General features: G+C 40.9%; 1 protein-coding gene across 2 annotated transcripts; it reads left to right on the forward strand.

Annotated features, from left to right (window-relative positions):
- Positions 1–2595: 2595 nt before the first annotated feature.
- On the forward strand, positions 2596–15915 carry impdh2 (IMP (inosine 5'-monophosphate) dehydrogenase 2). 2 transcript variants are annotated; one of them, XM_026333160.2, is made up of 15 exons: positions 2596–3052; positions 4867–4915; positions 5944–6045; positions 6412–6486; positions 6877–7083; positions 7338–7425; positions 7547–7746; positions 8141–8231; positions 8557–8652; positions 9673–9744; positions 12209–12352; positions 12613–12757; positions 13052–13195; positions 14785–14868; positions 15589–15915. In XM_026333160.2, the coding sequence occupies exons 1-15, from the start codon at positions 2955–2957 to the stop codon at positions 15608–15610; spliced, it is 1617 nt and encodes a 538-aa protein (XP_026188945.1). In that variant the 5' UTR covers positions 2596–2954; the 3' UTR covers positions 15611–15915. The 2 variants fall into 2 exon arrangements, with proteins under 2 accessions (XP_026188945.1, XP_026188946.1); XM_026333161.1 differs by lacking the exon at positions 9673–9744 and having other exon boundaries at positions 2955–3052.
- The last annotated feature ends 5611 nt before the right edge of the window (positions 15916–21526 follow it).

Below are 21526 nucleotides of genomic sequence, written 5' to 3' on the forward strand. Positions count from 1 at the left end.
GACTTGCTGGTGTGTTTTGGATCATTGTCCTGCTGCAGAACCCAAGTTTGCTTCAGCTTTAGGTCACAAACAGATGGCCAGACATTCTCCTTAGGGATTTGTCGGTAGACAGCAGAATTCATGGTTCCATTTATCACACCAAGTCTTCCAGGTCCTGAAGCAGCAAAACAGCCCCAGACCATCACACTACCACCACCATATTTTACTGTTGGGATGATGTTCTTTTTCTGAAATGCTGTGTTACTTTTACACCAGACGTAATGGGACACACACCTTCCAAAAAGTTCAACTTTTGTCTCGTCAGTCCACAGTCCACAGTCCATTTAACCAAAAGTTTTGGGGACCATCAAGATGGTTTCTGGCAAAACTGAGACGAGCTCGTCTTGGAACTCTACCATGCAGACCATTTTTGCCCAGTCTCTTTCTTATGGTGGAGTCATGAACAGTGGCCTTAACTGAGGCAAGTGAGGCCTGCAGTTCTTTGGATGTTGTTGTGGGGTCTTTTGTGACCTCTTGGATGAGTCGTCACTGCGCTCTTGGGGTAATTTTGGTCGGCCAGCCACTCCTGGGAAGGTTCTCCACTGTTCCATGTTTTCGCCATTTGTAGATAATGGCTTTATAACCTTTTCCAGACTGATAGATCTCAATTACTTTCTTTCTCATCTGTTTTTGAATTTCTTTGGGTCTCAGCATGACGTCTAGCTTTTGAGGATCTTTTGGTCTACTTCACTTTGTCAGGCAGGTCCTATTTAAGTGATTTCTTGATTGCGAACACGTGTGGCAGTAATCAGGCCTGGGTGTGGCTAGAGGAATTGAACTCAGGTGTGATAAACTACAGTTATGTTTTAACAGGGGGGGCAAACACTTTTTCACACAGGGCAAGTAGTTTTGGATTTTGTTTTCCCTTAATAATAAAAACCTTTCACACCACTGTATGTTGGTCATAATGAGCTGTTGTATAATATTGAAATAGTGGTGCACACTACTCCACACCACTCTTTTTAATGCAGAGTCCATATTGTGATTATACATCACCACTCTGATTATATCAGGATTTCAGACCTATGTATCTATGCCATTGTAGGGCTTTGCTTTAACGTTTATAATATGAATGTTTCACAGAAGTCACTGCAGTGTTGACATGCTTCAAACCCCCAGGCCACCTCTGACATTATTAGATTGGCATCTTGTTTCATACAGGCCTTGATGTGTCTGGTACAGCCGAATATAGTTACATCTAACTGTGTGCCAAGATTGTATTAACTGCTCCACTGATCTGCTTTGACCTTATCTGTGTGACCCAGTTTTACCTTCACACAGGAAGTTGGACCGTGCGGAGGATTGCACCCTCAAGTGTTTATTCCAAAGCAGGATATTCAGGTGCTTCGTATTATAAAGCAGCGCTGTGGGCTGTCAGATGAGTTCAGATAAAGCGAGAGAATTTTGGGTACGTTTGTGTGAAATTCAACTTCTTTGAAATCACTGGCCCCAACATACATTATGATGTGTTTTTTGTTTTAGATACAAACCATTGAGGTGGTGTCAGTGTCACAGTTTCAAGATCCAAAACACACATGTTTGTATATATACTTCCCTATAACCAAATATCAGCAGTAATACTTGATTGAGAAAATGTTACCTGTATGTGGGGACATGTACATCAATGTAAATGTGTTGGGCTTAGCTCCACAGCTCCATTTAAATGTAAAGCATGATAAAAAGTATTTTCTACACTAGTTAGAGTAAAAAATTGAGATAGGAAATTGGAGGAAATGTAACAAGCTAAGTTTTCAAAAGCTTTAGATTCGGCAGTTCCTTATTTCCAAGGATAGTTAATTCTTATTTTCATTCAGTTTCATTATTTCCCCAGGCACCCAGTAACCATCCAGAAAGCTGCTCTAGCTCTTAAATAATCAGCCAGTGAATTCATTAGTCAGTGGGAAGAACACTCATTTTCTTTTACCAGCTGAAATCTGAGTATTTGAAGGTATTTTATTTTTATAAGATATCATGCTCAGTGTTATTGGGTTCATGACTCTTTGACTTATCAGACAAATTATCTATCTATCTATCTATCTATCTATCTATCTATCTATCTGTCTGTCTGTCTGTCTGTCTGTCTGTCTGTCTGTCTGTCTGTCTGTCTGTCTGTCTGTCTGTCTGTCTATCTGTCTGTCTGTCTGTCTGTCTGTCTGTCTGTCTGTCTGTCTGTCTGTCTGTCTGTCTATCTATCTATCTATCTGTCTGTCTGTCTGTCTGTCTGTCTGTCTGTCTGTCTGTCTGTCTGTCTGTCTGTCTATCAGTGTTGCTAATGCCTATATAACTTTTATCAATGACTGCAGAAATCACGTCGGATATTTAAAAATGTAATGTTTGGTATTGACCAACAGGTGTCGCCATTTCTGACAATGCTTAGAAACAGTGAACCATTGTCATCAGAATTGCTTCATATTGATTCTCTACCTCATAAAGGTGGTTTTATCCATCACTGGTGCTGAGCTGGCTCCTTCTTTTTAGTGAAATAGTCTTTGTTTGTACATTTCTTCCCTTTTATAATCGCGGGAATGCTGGGACCGGGCCGCCGGATGTGACGTCACCGTCGGAAACCTGTCAGACTGCAATTGATGCACGTGTCGGCGAGTGCTGCAGAAAGAAGATGAGCACCCAGCTGCCGCTCGTAGACAGGCCTGACCGGGACAGCTGAAGTCTCCGTACCGACCGTTTCTGTCCGCTCTGTCGCCGCTAACGGAGCCTCGAGCGACACGAATCATCTCCGCTGCTCGAAGGCGCGAGGAGCAGGGCGGCTGTTGGACGGTTCGCTGATCAACTGTGACGGTGAAGGGGAGCGAAAGTTCTCGGTCCGTCTCCGGGGGCCTGTGTGTGTGTCGTGATTTTAAGTTGATTTATCACTAATAAAGACTGAGCTGAGGACCGGTCGGGATAACTTGGACGTCATGGCGGACTACCTGATCAGCGGGCAGACCGGTTACGTACCGGACGACGGGCTAACGGGACAGCAGCTGTTCAACGGAGGAGACGGGCTCACATACAAGTAACTACCTAAAGATATACGGTCATTCCCGCTGCCCCGTCCCGGGACCAACGGCGTTGTAACACCCGTGGTTATTCGGTAGCGGTACTGCGACAAAGTTAGATCCGCATCTTGAGTTGACCCGAGTGGCGGAAAAAACTGAAGAACAAACTGTCATTATTATTTCATCGTTTCATTATTGATTCATTTTTCTTTTATTTGTTTAAAGAAACATTTGTGATTCTGGTAAAGGGACAGTCCCTAGTTTGTTTCAGCTCCAAAAGTAATACTACATTTCCCACAATGCAAACCTTGTGGCACCCCCAACCAAAAAATAAAATAAAATTACAGGAGACATTAGTTTTACACACTTACAGTATTATTTCTCATGAAAAAACTGTTTAGTCCCTTTAAACGTCCAGAGCCATAATACATGTGCGTTAGACAAAGTGGCGTCTTATTTATTTTTTAATTAACATCATTAATCGCTATAAATAATTAGATTTATAATAATAAAGTATGAAAAAGTTTTCTCTGCCTGTTTTACCAGAGGCAGCATAGTTAAATCCACTGTCTGTTTTTCATTATGGAGACAAAGTTTGTGTGTAAGTCGCTGTGGTGATAACTGTTGTTGGCAGCAGAACAGAAAAACGTGTTTGGGCTTGAGCCATCAGTGTTTTCTGACTGCCTTGAATTCAAACATTTAAGTCACAGTTTATGCCTTTAAATGACACATTTCCAGCCAAAGGGGGTCGCAGGTGGATGAAGCTCATGGCTTCCAATGTGGAAACAGTGGTGTAATCGTCCAGGATGTAAGGGGGGGGGCACACAAGCACACATTCCTTATGTGCACATGCTGGTGCCAAATTTAGGTCGTGGCTTATACACAGTCCTGTGTTGTTATGTGGGACTGTGTGCACTCTGGCTATATTTAGAGCATCTGCTTGGTAGTCTATTCAATATAGCACAAATAGTAGTCTGATGTACTGGATTGTTGTTGGTACTACCATGATGGTGCTTAGTCTGACCAGCAGCTTAAAGAGGTACAGTGACAATAAGATGGATAATTCTTTGCATCTTCAAACACTGGATATTAAAAAATTAAAGTTCACTCAGTTTTAATAATGGCTCTACTTGTCATTGAGCGTGCAAAATACATTTGTTGGCTGCAAGTTCTCAAATACAGTGATTTGGTGCTTTGTTTCACAGTTTTATGGGATATGTTAAAGTTTAATCAGACAAGCAGGTTAAAGGTGGCTCTTTGAGCAGTTCTTGGGGAGACTGCAGTGGAAGATTTTCAGAAATCAAATCCAAAAATTAAAAAAAAAAAAGAATCACAACATGTATTTTGACTTAATAAATCAGTCATTAGCTGATTGTTCTGTTATAAATAATACATTGGTTATGTTTAATGAGTAGGGAAGTATGGTAGTGCACACAAGTAACCCCGTTAACCTCTGTAGATCACTTACACATGGGCCTCACTTGGATGCCTTTCATTTAAGAAATTCTCTGCAGAAGCATTTAACACACTCGCACCGACACCCTCAGACGGAAGAAATTCAAGTTATGTCCATCGAGAGCACTTTCAGCCACATTCTTGTCTTGAATTCCTGTTTGCTTTTCTATTTTTGAAATGGAAAATATTCACACAAACATGCTTACATGCTTATATTAGGTCGGTTTAATATTTATCTTTTAGCTCGCTGTATGACACGATGGCAGCGGTAAAGTTGTGGATGATTAATTCAGTCTTTCTTGTCTTTGGTTTTGATTTGCTGAGGCAGGTGCAAAGCAAGTCAGTTTTAACAGATCTTTCTTTGTCCCTTCTTTAGTGACTTTCTGATTCTGCCGGGTTACATCGACTTCACAGCAGATCAAGTGGTGAGGACGAATTTTTTTTTTTTTTTTTTTTAATGACCAAAAAAATCTGAATAAAGTTGTTGTCATACTAAACTAATGAGAGTCTGTGATGATGTCCAGGGCAAGAAGCACATGAGGTGACATGTATCTTAAATATTCCCTCAGTCAGACTCACGATGCTTCCATAAGCGTGAGCAGTGAAGCATCTTTGGACCCTTCTTTGGGTCTACAGTTAATCCTGGTATTTTCTCTTCACTGCTAGACTGTAACTTTTGCTAAAAGCTGCCCATGTGACATTTATAGACCTCTCAGTCCGTTTTGTTTTATGGGAAAATGGAAAAAGACAAAAGTGTAACAAGAGCATTAACAGTGAGCAGACTCACTCAGGCCTGCCTGTTGTACAGAAGTGTCTGTTTAAGGTTGGCTGACATTAGCTATCTCAAACTGTTGAGGCTTTGAGTTTGAGCGACTGTTGCATTTTTACTACACACTGTTATTAAGACATATGTCCCATATGACAGTGCTGCAGTTATATAGAATCCTACAGCAGCTGGACACAATTTAAATATGTAGGATATCTAAAACAACTTCCAGTGGTAGCAACAAAAAAGACATGTCGCAGTCATGATGCACACAGTCCCCGTTTTCCCTCCTTCATGGTTCCACCCGTCACAGTTCCTAGACACTTACAGAAGGTTTGGGTGTGTAGTGTGTTCACGTAAAGTCAAAGTACAGGTAACTCTGCACAGTGCACATATATCAACTCCCGTGAATGTAAAACGATTTCTTACCAACTAACTGTAAAAGCAGTATACAATAAACAGTTTGTAGTGTGAACTGTGTGCGGTCGATATGTAGTATGGGCTTGGCACACAGCTCGCCATAGCAGGAGAATCACAGGTAACTGTCACTATTCAGTTGTTCCAGTGAACTTTGACACAGCACCTGTGGTGTGAAAAGGAAGCACCTAAACACATGTGCTGCCACCTGTTGGTGTCTTCACTGCAAAAGGCTGAACTGCATTTTCCTAATTTGTTTTTTTTATCCAGGACCTGACGTCAGCACTCACCAAAAAGATCACGATGAAAACTCCTCTGGTCTCCTCTCCCATGGACACGGTTACAGAGGCCAACATGGCCATTGCTATGGCAGTAAGTATGACACGCAACTGCACTTTGTCATGTTTGCATACATATTTTTGGAGTCGAGTATTCTACCGGAGGTTTCAGCGATTACTCAAGTAATCGGATAAAATAGACTTTTGCATTTTCTGCATTTTACAGACGGTTTTGCTCTCTGCCATAGCACCAACTTTTGATACTGAAACGTGTTGTGCGACAGTGATTACGGTCCGTGTGGAACAATGATCCCTAGGCGGAGTAGGTCCGATAACACAAGTGATAGTAATTGAACGACTCCTCAAGACAAAGAATTTTCTTTGAGGATTTTTTGTAATCGATTTCCTCGAGGATTGGTTGCAGCCCTACACACACCGTTGATGTACTGTCTCTTCCCAGCTAACAGGTGGCATCGGCTTCATCCACCACAACTGTACTCCTGAGTTCCAGGCTAATGAAGTTCGCAAAGTCAAGGTAGTGATGATGACTGTCTACATGGTTTTCTGTTCATTCTTCCCTTCTTCTGTTTTGTTTCCTTTCATTTTTATAATCTGTATTATTCATTCTTCTCTCTTCTTTCCACCTCCGAGCTTTCTCTTATCACTGTCACTGGCCTTTTCTGTCTTCAGTCTCCTTGTTCTTCACTTTGTATGTTAATCTTCATCTTCATCTCACATATTTCTCTTTTGTGCTTGCTGTAGGACATTTTATTTGCTGTCCGATCTGTTGTAGAAATGTGTTTGATTTCCTGCATCCTTTGCTTTTCTGCTCTAGAGTGTAGGCAGTTATTTCTTTGTTCTATACCACTGCTCCATCATGTCCCCTTCCCTCCTTTGCCTCCTCCCTCCTCTCCTCCCCCCCCAGCGTTACGAGCAAGGCTTCATCACAGACCCTGTAGTGATGAGTCCAAATGAGCGCGTAAGGGACGTCTTCCAGGCCAAGGCTCGCCACGGCTTCTGTGGCATCCCCATCACAGACACTGGAAGAATGGGTGGCAAACTGGTGGGCATCATCTCTTCCAGAGACATCGACTTCCTGAAGGAGGACGACCACGACCTGCCGCTCAGTGAGGTCAGTGCAGTTTATTATGTTAATAAAGCCAGCAGAAACAATACAAAGATTTGCAAATATATAAATTATAATATTTGAAATAACAATACAACAGAAAATGTTATGGTCTGTTACATTTGTTTTTCACATTTAAAACATTACCTTCCAAAGAAAGGAAAGAAACAGTTGTGAAAAAACTAGAACTTTCCAGAATCTCAAAAACCTCATTGGGTTTAGATCCTGGGCTTAGTTTCTTTCTGTCACTGTTTTTTCAGGTGATGACAAAGCGTGAAGACCTAGTGGTGGCCCCTGCAGGAGTCACGCTGAAAGAAGCTAATGAAATCCTCCAGAGGAGTAAGAAAGGTGAGGACAGTACATCTGTCTCATTATTTTTATTTCTGCCTTGTGTGATTTTTAGAAATATTACCTAAAATTGCATTAACCAGCAGTATATTTAAATGTCTGTTCATGCTTAACCTCTCAGGTAAACTGCCCATTGTGAATGAAGAGGGGTCCCTAGTGGCCATTATCGCCCGCACAGACCTGAAAAAGAACAGAGACTTCCCTCTGGCCTCCAAAGATTCGCTGAAACAGCTGCTGTGCGGTGCAGCCATTGGCACCCACAACGACGACAAGTACCGATTGGACCTGCTGGTGCAAAGCGGGGTGGATGCGGTTGTACTGGTAACGAGGATTTCAGTGCAGTTTTTAAACACAGACTCTGTTTACACTGAGGACAGAATATGATAATAATAACCTTTGTTACTAAGATACAGTATTGGACCTGCTGCTAGGGAACAGAGTGGAGAAGAACCTTCTTACAGATCCATAATCTTTCTGTAAAATCAATAAATCAGAATCTGGGCACTACTAAATTTTCTCTTACGTTATTAATCAGATACGATCATGTAGTTAAAGGTCTGTGTGGGATGAGAACCTCGATCTCTCAGCTGTCAGAGCAAGTTTAATAGTGTGCAAACTCTTTTATTTGAATTAACATGGTTGAATTTGTGCTGACTGTGGTGTGAACTGTAAAGCTTTAGAGGTAATGATGTTGTGTTTTAATTCTTTACTCCAGGACTCGTCTCAGGGCAATTCAATCTTCCAGATCAACATGATCAAATATATCAAAGAAAAGTACCCCAACGTCCAAGTCATCGGAGGCAACGGTAACTACACCTGTCTTTAACTACACGCCAACGTGTAAAATAACCAGAAGAGGTATTTCTACTGGTCGCAGCTACTGTGAAAGATTTTGAAAAACAAAAGGAAGCACACATCAGATATTTATCGTCAGCTAGGACTGAAAAGAGATGAGCTGTGTCGTGTTTTGCAGCCTTCGAGGTAGTTCAGTGTCCAAACGATTGACTTAGCTTCCTGGATGCTAATGAAAGCTGACTGAGTTACAGTGGCTTGTTGATTATGTTGCTTAAGGCTGAAACGTTTTCATTATCCAGCTCTAACTGTTCCCCTCTCTCCCCTTTTCCGCTGCAGTGGTGACTGCAGCTCAGGCTAAGAACCTGATCGATGCAGGAGCGGACGCCCTGCGAGTGGGAATGGGCAGTGGCTCCATTTGCATCACGCAGGAAGGTGAGTGGCTGACGGGACACCACCAACCTCACTGCTTCTCAAAGCAGGAAACACTCAATATGACACGGTTACTGCCAATCTGCTAATCAAAGGGAGAGAGGAAACTTTTAGTGAATTTATGTCCATTTCTTTTCGAACAGTCAGATTGAGTTCGATTATTGATCCTAACGCCTGGGGCACACGCCACAATATCACAGCGGCACAATGGGTGGGAGTGCGTCATCTTGTTAAATCTGACGTAGCGTGTCGAAGTGCCAGTAAGCTGAATTAGCAGAACGCCTCAGCAGAGGCAGATGAGAATATAAGCATTCATGGATAATTTTGCCTTCCTAGAAACTTTCCTTGATGCTTGGATGCTGTGGTTGTTCAACATCCCTGATCTTGGAAATGTTTTTCCTCATTAAATGTAGGCTGTAAAAGAACACAAGCGACACCTGGTTGTGGTTCAGTGTTTGGTCTCACATTTCTCTTAACCAAGTCACTTCAGGTGCTGATCTGACACTGTGACTATCTGGAAAGATAGTAGTCTGCAAAGAGCTGTCTGATCCTAATTTAAGCTTTTTGGTTATATGCTGCAGTTAATGTTGTTGTTGAGTCACACTGACAGAAGAAAGAAGCTGATTTTGAAACTTGTTTTGGTGCAGAAGTGACTACGTGGTTTTGAATTTAAATTAGGATGCATCTTGCTGTGGTTTAACTGGTAACTGGTATCGAGAAGTGTAGATATTGTTTATGTCTGTGCTTTCTGTTGTGTCTGACCTAAACTGTTGCATTTTCCCAAGATTCCTCTCAAATCGTTTGTTGCTTCATTCTTTATCTTTTTCTTATTGGTTTTATTTTTCATTTATGTCCTTCATCTTCATTTTGTCGTCCTACCCACCTCCTCCCCTTCTTTCTCCTTCATTTCTGTCTTCTCCCTCTCAAATCCCCACCACCCCAAACCTTGATGTTTGGATGGTGTTTGGATGGTGTTTGTGTGTGTATGTGTGTATGTGGGTGTATGTGGGTGTCTGTGTCCAGCTCCCCTCAGTGTACCACCAGCAATAAGGCTCCACAGCCCCAAAACCCCAACCACTGTTACGGGGTACTCCAGTAAGTTTCCCCACCCTCTCTGGTCTGTGCTAGGCTTCGGTTGGCTCGACTACCACAGTGTGGTGCCCACCCCCACTTCACACCCTGCTTTGATTGGTTTGCACTAGTGGTAGATGTAGTGGTAGCAGGTTTATGGTTTGTTTTGAGAGCTGGCCTTGGGTGTTTTGGGGTTTGGGGGTTTTGCTTTTTCTTACATCCTCACTAATCTGAAGTCGTCCAGAGTGAATGTTGCTCTTCCACCACCCACTTTACTGACCTGTTGGTCTCTGGTTGATTAAAGTCAGATTGACACTATATCCACTTGTGTATTTTGGTTGTCTAAGGATACCATTGGTCAGATGGTGGCTGGTTTAAGTCCAACCCCTCTGTGTGCTGCTTCTGTGACACAATTGTCTCCCCTCCCACCCATCAGTTGTTGACCACAGCACTCATTCATTTCTAACAGCCATTTCTAACAAACAGCACTGGAGCTCTCAGTAATGCAGCGGGCAGCCACAGGGTGTCTCTCTTCAGCAGAGGTGGTAATGCTGCTGAGCTGGTTGGGACCAAACAGGCTTAATTTGGGTGGCAGCTTTGCTTCAGGACTGAAACTGTAAAATAATAATGCAACCTTGATAAATGGAGGTCAGATGTTTGTGCCATGTTGCAGTGTCTGTGACTCGCTCCCTGGTGGTACATTCACGCTGCGTACAGACATGCAGTGGCACATCTGCTCAAAGCTCATGTTAAAATGTACTTCCAGCTGTGACTGCTGCATTTAAGGGCGGCACATTTTTCACGTCAGTATTGTCCACCTCTGTGTGCAGTCTTTCTCCCCCTATGGCTGTGTTGCTGTTCTTGTCTGCTTTTATTTTTTCTGCTCGGCTCATATGTTTCTGATCCAAACGGCGAGTAATCGTCAGTTAGTATTAAGAACATATTAGGCTGCACCGTCTGTAACAGGTGATGTTTTATCCCGTATTGAAAAGTAGCAGAACCCAGAAATGTTTAATTTCGTTTGTTGGTTTTATTAGTTTGGTAAGTACCATGTAGCCCTGAGTTCACTGGGAAGCAAAACGGTTCTAGTGAATAAAAAAGGAAGTGGGATGTTTCTCTTTGTTGGCATGAAATTTTAAACAATTTAAACGTTAGTGTTCTTTACTAGAGGGCATGATAGAGTTTTAGTTGAAGTCTCAGAAATGTAACTGAATTAGTCGGAAGCGCTCAGGTGATGAGGCGCAAACTACTGAGATGAGTTTGGACTTTTAGTGTGGCATTTGTCTGCTGATGTGACAAGTTTGACTTCCTCATTCTCACATTTCTTTAACAAACATAACAGAAGCAGGCATGTTCCCAGCCTGGCTGATCAGTCACTGTGATTGTTTTATACATTTTTACACATCACTTCCTGGCAGTTTTCCTACCATGCATGTATATCCAAATCCTGTTGAATGGTCTTAATGCAATTTGGAAGTTTGTGATGTCAGTTAATCAATTTATCCATTTACCGTATTGTCCCGAATATAAGGTGTCCCTGATTATAAGACGATCCCCCTTTTTCAAAGTGTACCATTTTGGAAAAATGCATTTTAAAGACCAATTCTTGTCTTTTAAAAAGAAAATACTTTAATCTGAAAATAATTTTCATATGACATAACTATTACATAGGGGGTGGTGTGGTGGTGAAGGATCTAGGCGCAGGACCAAAATGCAGGACAGTTCTCTTAATTTCAAGGAAAACAGGCTCAGGTACAGCGGAGACAGTCTCCGCACTCTGGGAAGAAACACAGTCTTTAAGTTCGCCACTCGGCATCAGGACACGCATAAACTCGCCACTCGGCGTCAAACAAAACTCAACACTCAACCACTCGACGATCCCTCACTGGCTCAGGTACAAAACATATTAACAACAATCTTCCAACAGAGAACAAAAGAACAGAGGGGGTATAAATACATCAGAGACACAAGACTAATTAAAAACAGGTGAGACCAATCTATACTAATCAACTTAAACTACCTGGATCTATACAGGTGACACAGGAAATCAGAACCCAAAATAAAAGTACATAACCGGAAACACAAATGCCAAACCACAACAATGACCTGCCACCTATTTGTGCGGGTGTATTGACATATAAAAGTCTAGAACTCGAATATAGGACAACATCATTTACTGAGATGCATTTTCATGAAAAAAATATTGTCTTATATTCGGAACAATACGGTATCTGTATTTGTTCATATGTTCCAATATTAGTAAAAAAAAAAAAAAAAGAATTAAAGAAGCAGGTGTCAGTTATATTCCTGTAAACATACATAATGATCATGTGGAAGACTGTAAAACACAGAGGCAGCTTTTTATTGCAGTTTCAATCATGAATCTGTAAAGCTTTGTGTGTAAAGCTGTTCCTCTGTATTCTGTTAGGTGAAGGATCGGTTTATAACCAGTGGCCATGATTCTATTCTCTTTCCTTCTCCACATTAGTGCTGGCGTGTGGCAGACCCCAGGCCACAGCCGTCTACAAGGTGTCGGAGTATGCCCGGCGATTCGGTGTGCCCGTCATTGCTGATGGTGGCATCCAGACTGTCGGGCACATCGCCAAAGCCCTGGCACTGGGAGCATCCACAGGTATGGATAGAAAAGTGCTATAGAGAGAAAATACAACACGCTAGATGAGATTATACAAATTTATTATTTTTTAAATCTGTTACAGATGATTATAACTTGGACATCAGATTGATAGATTTAAATTAGAGTGCTGACAGCCCTCTGTGTGAAACTGCAATTATGCTCTTAAAATCAAATCCATTTATGCCTTTCAGTGTTTCTCACTACTCTCCAGTATTCTGACTGAACTTCCACTTACTAACTTCTCCTTTCATGTCCAGTAATGATGGGCTCCCTGCTGGCTGCCACCAGTGAAGCTCCAGGCGAGTATTTCTTCTCTGACGGCATAAGGCTGAAGAAATACCGTGGCATGGGCTCCCTAGATGCCATGGACAAAAACCTGGGGTCCCAGACCAGATACTTCAGGTACACAAACTACACCGTAGAAATGACAACACTGTAGTTAAACAACAACACTGCAAGAGTTTAGAGTACGGCCTAGTCTCAGCACTGTGCCATTCATAATTGATTGCCTGTTTTTCTCAGATGACACTTCCTCTTTTGGTTTTCAGAACATTTGGTGGTAAAGACTGATGAGCCTAGTAAAAGAAAAAAAAAAAGCTATCAGATATTTTAGCAGATAGGCTTTTAGGAATACAGGATACCTCACCTCCCTAAACCCACCAGTCTACTTCTTTTTTTCCTCCTCTACCCTCACAGCGAGAGTGATAAGATTAAAGTTGCCCAGGGTGTTTCAGGAGCAGTGCAGGACAAAGGCTCCATCCACAAGTTTGTTCCATACCTGCTGGCTGGCATTCAGCACTCCTGCCAGGACATCGGAGCCAAGAGCCTCACACAGCTCAGGTAGAAACACAGACGATCATCTGCCTACAGGTTTATGGACAGAAGCCCGTCAGAAGAGGATAAATTTAAATCTTTCATAATTGAATTTGAATAAACTGAATCTGATCAACTTCATTTGAAATTTAATGTATTTCTGAACTAAATTCAAATAAACTTAAAATTGAAATTATTATATAAATAGATGTTAATTTGCTCTGAAACTGTATTTGGTCAACTCCACATTTAGGTCACTGAGGAATATCAGCTGAGTACAGTTCACTGTGCAGCTTCACTAAATGCCTTTTAAGTCAGTCAGCATCACCTACGTGCATCTGACCGTCTCCTATTGGTTTGTAGAGACTGATACACATGATGATCTTTTGACTGTTTTATTGATCTTAACATTAGCTATAGCTGTTGTTCTTTTGGTTGCTCTTATGGTTACAAAACAGTTGTTTTCAGCAGCATTGGTGCTATTGATATGTATAGACACAAACTGAAAAATAATATATTGTCATATGTAAAAGCTCATGTTCATCGAGCCTGGATTTATCACACTGTATACATGTCTACAGCACTGCTGAAAGCTGTGAATGAAAAGTTAATGTGGCGTTAAACTTTACTGAATTAGTTCCTCCCATGCTGCTGAGCACATTGGTGACAAGATCTCTCCAGTGCAATGTGACTCACTCACAGTGTGATGCATAGCAAGAGATGTTCCTCATTTCTGAGGCTTTTTTTTTTTTTTAATGGGGAAGGGTTGTTAGCCTGACATCCAGTCCTCCCTGTTTTCATTCAGGCTTGGGATCAGCTATGGCAGCATTAGTGTCCACAACACTGCTCCACCATCTGAGCTAACTGGGCACCAAGCTTATTAAATTTACATCTTCACATATTGGAAGGCCAACATTACAGCGGCCACAACGTTGTGGCAAAACAAAATAACTGTAACAGCAGCTACACCTAATGTAAATATAAATTAAGTAGTCAAAGGATTATTATGTTGTTTCAGAGTCCACAAGACCATGGACAGGACTGAATGAAATGGTTAAAAACAACCAGGTGAAAAAATATGAGGCTCCACAGTGATTTGAACTTCATTGCTATTTCTCAAAGAACCAGATATTTGTCTCAGGAAACAAAAATAACAAGAACAGAGTTTGAATTGCGAGTACTAAGTTGTTTTTTTAACTGTTGTAGCGAAACGCACATTACTTATAAAATTATTATTATTCAAATTCATTTTCTGCTGATGTATTTCTGCCATTGCTTATATAACACTGCCGTCTACTTGGAATTCCTAGGTTACAAAAATTAAGTAAATGTGTGGTGAAAATGCTTTTAATATCTTTGTTGTATGTAGCATTAGCATTACATAAAGCACACAAGACAAAATTACTGTTTTTGTTTTTTATAGTTCTTGTGTATACAGTTTGCACTAAAATAGACTTAACAGTGATGTGACTGATTGCTACAACACTAAGAAGGTGAACGTGCTAAACCTTAAGTCATCACAAGAAAATGCAAGTTACTTGCCTGAAGTTTGTGTGGAACTGCATTTCCTCCCTGTGATGCCTGGTGTTGTAACGGCGTCTCTTCCCTCCCTGCAGAGCCATGATGTACTCTGGGGATTTGAAATTTGAAAAGAGAACATCATCAGCTCAGACTGAGGGCGGAGTCCACAGCCTACACAGGTACATGCACGTACACACACACACACGTTTTTGTGAGGATACTCAGTGCTTTCCTAAGCCCCTTAAGCTAACATTACGACTGAATACACAACCCCAACCCAGTGGTAAGAAGAAAAAAAAGGACCACCCAAAAGGTCCTTACTCCCATAGTATAATGGGAGTAAACTGGTCCTCTTAAGGATAGAAGTACAAGGACTCACACACCTTTATTTTTGCCACTTAGGGGAACTTATTTACATTAACTTCCCTCTTGCTAGCCTTAACAAAAACCACTACTTTCCCAATTAACCCAGCCATAGACTAAGCTGCTAAAATTCGATTATTTAGTGGTGACCAGGGTGTAAATATGTTTGGTCCCCACAATGTTAGAAAAACAAACACAGGCACATATCCACACTTGTACTTCTATCTGTGTGAGGACATCTATTATGAGTGCTTTCCAACATGTCCTCCCTTTGACAGTATTGTGCTCAAACTGTCTGCACAAAGATAGCAGTGCCCACAAAGGAACTCTTTCCTATGTAGCTACAGCTTTAGTGTTTTGTTTCGTTTCAAAATACATTATTTTATAAGTTTTTAGTTTCATGTCTCGCCACAACCACTCAAACCTTCAGACTTCCTCTTTAGTGCCTCCATTCTGGCCGCTGCTGCGTCTGTCTTCTGTCTGAACAGCTCAGGGAGCATCATCTGTAGTCGTGTGATCTTTTCTTCTTCCCACAGTTACGAGAAGCGTCTGTTTTGAGAAGAAGCCACCCACTCAGCCTACAAATGGAGAATCCTTCCAACAGAAACATTATGCAAATACACTACTTGTCAGGCCCTCTAGTATTCACACTCCACACATGCACCAATAACTTCTCATACAAATTAGACTTTTAAGATTAAGTTCTCACATTGTGCTCTTCCAAGCATCCATCTGTCTTCCTGTCTTCTATGCATTGTCTGTGTTGATAAAGCTTTTTGACAACTGTGTGTGGAGAAACTAAACATTTATCAATCAGTGCACGTGTGATTGAGTCCTCCAATGCGTTTCATGTTAAAATGTCTCCAGTAAGGCAAAAAAAAAAAAAAAAGATGTCTGATAATAAAGCTTCTGTTTTTCCACAAGCTGCTGTTCTGTTTTGCTCAATTGTACAACTTTTATATTTAATTTGGGAAAGAATAGCAGTTTGTGAATTTGTGCATCTAATAATTTGCCAGATTTTGTAGAGTTAAACCTTCAGATAAAAATTCTACAGCGTTCATAAAATTAAAGACAATGACATGATGTAAGTTCATATTGCTGGATTCTCGTGTTACTTGGGCAGAGAAGCATACCTCAAAAAGACATGTTGCAACTTGTATCTACTAAAAAAAAAAAAAACCAAAAAACTCACATCAACAACCAAGAGATTTAGTTTCTGTTCAAGCTCATGTAGCAAAGCAGAGCAGAATCTCTTCATTTAAAGTTTAGAGAAAGACGACTACCGTCCATTTTTACTCTGAAAAGGAGCCTGTTCATTTAATCCTATTATAAAGTCGAGCATTGATAATGCTTATGTACTGTAGTTAAATACAGCACACGCTAAATGCTGATTTGGGCCAAACTTAAAAATACTGAGTTTTCCTATTTTTTCCAATCGTAGGTAATATTTTGTTTTCTTGTTTTAAAAAAGAATCTTTTGGCTTTAATTATAGGGCAAATATTCTGTGACTGCTAAAACTGACCAATGTGCCACTTTAATTACTGGAAACTAATTTCATGTAGTGCATCAAATTGCAAAGTGAGCTTTTAGAATGAAAGGCTTTCCCTGAGGAGCTAAGTTGCTGCCACAAAAACTATTTTCATGCACTTATTCTGTGACATTTATTTTATTTAGCGTGCACTTCAGAGAACTCAAAGCCCGGTCGGCCGCCTGTCCAGTCAGATAATATACCGCATTTCTGCTAAACTAGCAATTACTGAAGTACGTTCAAAGACGAAGCGTGGGAGTGATGCCCAGGTTTCCTCACTCACAGAACGGCCGCCTTCGCTCCACCTACCTCAGCTTCCTTCTGGCTGTTGAAGGTCTCCAGGGAGGATTAGGTGCTTTGCCAACTCCACCGGACTTTCCAGGCTGAAACCCAGACGGACTGATAGGCCTCCTCCGGTCACACTCTGTTGGTCTCACCTGTCCCACATCATCCATCATGTCACATGCAGACGTTTCTAATTAACACATGAGGAAGGAGTCAATTTACAGGCTTCAATTAGCACAACCGAAAGATCGGGGTTTCACAGGAGGGAATACACTACCAGTACTGGTCCCATTGCTGCAGGTGCTACTTGTACTACAACTAGTACTAATAAAACTATTGCCACAACTGATACAATTAATACCACTACTTCTCATGACACAGTATGTTTTTATTTGGTTATTGGTTTGTCAAAAGACGTCTAGATGTTTGTTATGACGTTATGTCATTAAAAATGGTGAATTACAGTCTTTCGGTGTAATTCATATATAATTAATATATTCTGAAATATATTATGACCGGCTGTTGGAACAGTGGTTGTATAAAACCTTAACATCTTTCTTCAAACCAATCCTACTTTTCTTCCAAATTCCTCCCATTTTAAACCTAAACAACTAGATGTTACTAGTGTTACTACCTCTGGCTGTTCAGGGCTACTGAACGGGCCTACCATGCACAGGTCCACAGGCCTAAATGATCACGAGGCCCATGGGCCAGGACTGTCTGTATCAAGTGACTTTTTAAAGTAGGAATGTTAGAAATTTCTTTAACATGAGTCAATAGATCTAATCTAAATAGTTTGGGATAGAAAATGTGCAGCTTGTTTGGCAGAACTAGTAACAGGATTAAATTCAAAACCAAATCAGTCATTTTAAAAAATGCATTTAAAAGTGTGTTTAGCTATAGTCTTAACTTTCACACTGAGGAACCTCATGAATGGCAGAGAACCTGTCTGGATCATAGGGAAGTAAAAGATATGCAAAGTAGTGAAAGGTTTCAGACACAAAAAATACAAAGGTGTAAGAGTTGTACAGCAAAATGACAAAACACAAACTTATGTAGTCACCTGCTGTTAGCAGTACCCAACCACACAGGTAGATCTGGTTTGATTTGTCCAGATTCTGAGATATCTCCTTCTGTTTCTTATCGTTTCAAAATGTGCTTTTTAATCTGGGTAAGAGAGGCTGGTCTTTAGCAGCAAGTTGTGTTAAATAAAATAAAAAATAAATAAATAAAATGTAAATAGATTTAAATAAATAAAATGTAAATAGATTTTAATCCTCATGTTAACTAGTGTAGCTGCACTGAGAAAGGAGCCGAGTACAATAGTAAATGTGTCAAGGTTCACATGCTGAATAAAATAAACATGTTCCAGTCTCAACACAAAACCATTAAAACCACAGGAACCACTTTACTGATTTTACTTCACTTGTTCTTGAGATATTTAAAATGAGTATGTAAATGTCTGGACATATCTCAGAATACAATAAAATCTTCACTCTTTTAATTCAAATGAAACCTAATTCATGTGGGTTTGATCAAATAAAGGCACTTCTGGCTGCTTTTCTTAAAGCAGCAGGTAAAACAGCAAGAAAAAGCATTAGAGTATATTTGAAATATAAAACATTTTTAAAAAGACAAGACAGAGGCTGTGGTCTCTCTCCTTCAAGGAGAGGCGGGATTGAGGGGAGTGGACAAAGGAAGCAAAGGAGGAGTTTCACTGGTCAGGAGAAGTGAAAGTGAAATGAATCTCTAGAGTATTTAAAGAGGAAGCTTGAAGTCCCAGAGCTGTTGGCAGACAGGAGCACAGAAGCGGACAAACTGCTCAGAGATGTTGGTGAGGTGCAGTTTTTCAACTCTTATTTCACTAAATGTGTCATCACTGTGAATAATCTGTGTGAGTCTTTTGTTGGCAGCTCCCTCATACTTTCACTTTGCTTTTCTTTGATTCTCACAGCCTTGTCTCCGAGCGCCAATATTCAGCCTCTTGTTTTTCTCTCTTCGTTCACTTTTAAACTTCGTCCTTGTGTTTCTCCTAAAATCTTGTTTTGTTGCTTGTAGTGAATTTGTTCCATCTCATTGTTGGAAAACTAAAAAGTACTCGGGTGTACTCTGGTACAGATAACAAAGTGAAAATATGCAGCAGCTCCTCTTTTATCTAAGTCATCTTTCTTTCATTTTTTATTTTCCAGGTTTACTTGAAGCTTTTAAAGATGTGAGAGTTGAGATAAAGTAGCTTTAATCCATGGTCTAAAATCTATTTAAGTGCCACAGGAAGAGTCCTAAAGCATAAATCTCTTCCCTAATTTTTTTTTTGTAGCTTGCTCCTTCCTTTTATCATACTATCAGTTGTTCCTCGTCAGGCTGACCTCTCGTGCTACATCTAGCTTGCTTTCTTTTTCTTTCTCTCTAAACAGATAACACACAACAGGTTTTTCAAGATGTGGCACCAAGAGCCTGTTTATAAGTCTGATAGTGTAAGCACTAGGTCTAAATTCCCCGCTTCATTAACAGATATTCTTGGAGAACATTTGATAATGTGCCTGTATGTGCGTTTCTAAAACACACTGAGCCTCAGGCTGATTCTAAATATGTCAACTTTGTCATTTTACTCTTTCTGATTCCTGCATCTTTAACTGCTTTTATGACAATCTTGTGGTTTTCAAGAGTGTTTAACGTACAGTTTTATGTCACACCACAGTCCCGTGAACTTGGACTCCCCTGGTTTACGACAGCTGAGGAAATAGCTGTTGCAAAGCGGTGAAGCTGTCGGTAAAATCGAAGGGCTGCTGTTCAATGACCAGCTGTGGAGCAGCAGAGTATTTCCTCTGTGAATCCAAACTGGTGCAGATATTTGTTGTCGTATGAAGTTCACTTAGCATCTGAACAAAGACAAGTATTTCTGTTATTTTCTGTTTCTGTTACTGCAAACAGTCACACTCTACAAACAACACTCACCTTCAAGGCACTGAATTTATGTAATGGGTAGTTCAGCAGCCTGAAGGTAGAAAAGTGGCCTACTGTTTCACAACACTTTGGTGTTTCTCTTTGGCTTCAAAATAGAAATTTGAAGTTGTCTCTCTCCACACGAGCAGCATACAAAGCACCAAACAGTAGACGCGTCTTTGATAAACTAGAAATAATTTACTAAATGTAAACCAGCAACTTATTTTCATTCATTCTGTTTCTGAATGCATGCTACATGATCTTTCCTTTCTCTAGAGAGATGCAATTAACCATAAAACATTTCCCCCAACTTCTTTCAGGATCTTTAAAGAGTCGATCATAAACTAAATAAGTAACTCCATCTGATATTGATTTATTCTTTTCTTCCTCCTTTCAGCCATGCTCTATTGCCCGGACCTGAGCCCAGCCCGCTCTGAACCTTATTTTGGTGGGTGGGATTGTAACGGAACCCATAATGCAGCTGTGATTCTGAGCTCCAGCTGGTTATGGGGTCCGTTTCCATCCCACAACGCACAGGACATCCCGAGCACACAGGCTGATGGCAGGCACATCGACCTGAAATGATTTCAGGTGAAACTTTATTGTTCCAAAGGGAAAAAAGACTTTAGCTTTAGTTTAGCTCTAGTGTTCAGACTCTGACTGTTAAATCAATAAAGAAAGTGAAATTAACAACAATAACTGTGACAGAATTTTAAAGAGTCATATTGTCGTGTAAACACTCAACTTGGTTTGTTTGTTGTCTGGTGCAGACGGTGTTTTTTCCTCAATGACACGTTTTCTCCCGGATTGCTGAAAACAGCAAACGCAACCGGGAATTTCGTGTCAGCCATGAATTACACCTGGAACAGCTGTTGAGGAGCTTATTTGTTTATTTTCAGTTTGTAAAGTACATCGCTACACTTTGTTCTTCCCACTTCTGTATCCATCAGTGGACATTTGAAATAAATCTACACATTTGAGCTCCATGAAAGTGTGAATCTTGGCATCATTACCTGCTCTACAGGTAGACTCATCAACCAACAGTGTTAGCGCTCTGATTTCCTGCTGCCTGACAGGAACATGATATTGACACAGCAACGCTTTCTCTAAATGCCACGTCTCAGTGCTACCACCTTTGTTGTTCAGTCAACATCAGTATCTACTGAAGCCACACTCATGAACTGCTCTTTCAGCTGAAAATAAAGATGACCGTGGGTTTAGACACCAGTCGGCTGATGGAGGAGAGAGTTGCCTTTACTTTCATGACGCTGTCGTACAAGAAGAGTCAGTCAGGGAACTGAAGCTGAATTAAACCTAGAGCGTGTCCTATATATGAGTTCAGCTTGGGGCACGCCTACCAGCTGACTCATTAGGTTGTTTTGCATCTCCTTGTCATGGTCCATTAACCTCTGCAGACGGTGTCCTCCTGTCATCTCTCTGAGCTTTGCTCACACCAAAGTACAGACCTGCACTATTTTCTTTTTCTTCCTTAAAACCATGCATGTAAAGAAAGAAACAGTGGACAGAAACAGGCCCTCAGTTCTTTTGTTTTCCTCTGTGCTTCAACACATCAGACCCTGCTCTGACTTCCAGCTGCAGGCGGGTTTCTGTCCAGTTGTTCAGCTGTTGGAAGATTAAACCTTGAGGAGCAGATATAACTAACTGTGTGTGTCGCTCATCACTTCAGGTCTTTGAAAGCCCTCAGTCTTTATGCAGG

Source organism: Mastacembelus armatus, chromosome 7, assembly GCF_900324485.2.
Source record: "Mastacembelus armatus chromosome 7, fMasArm1.2, whole genome shotgun sequence".
Taxonomy (NCBI): Eukaryota; Metazoa; Chordata; class Actinopteri; order Synbranchiformes; family Mastacembelidae; genus Mastacembelus; species Mastacembelus armatus.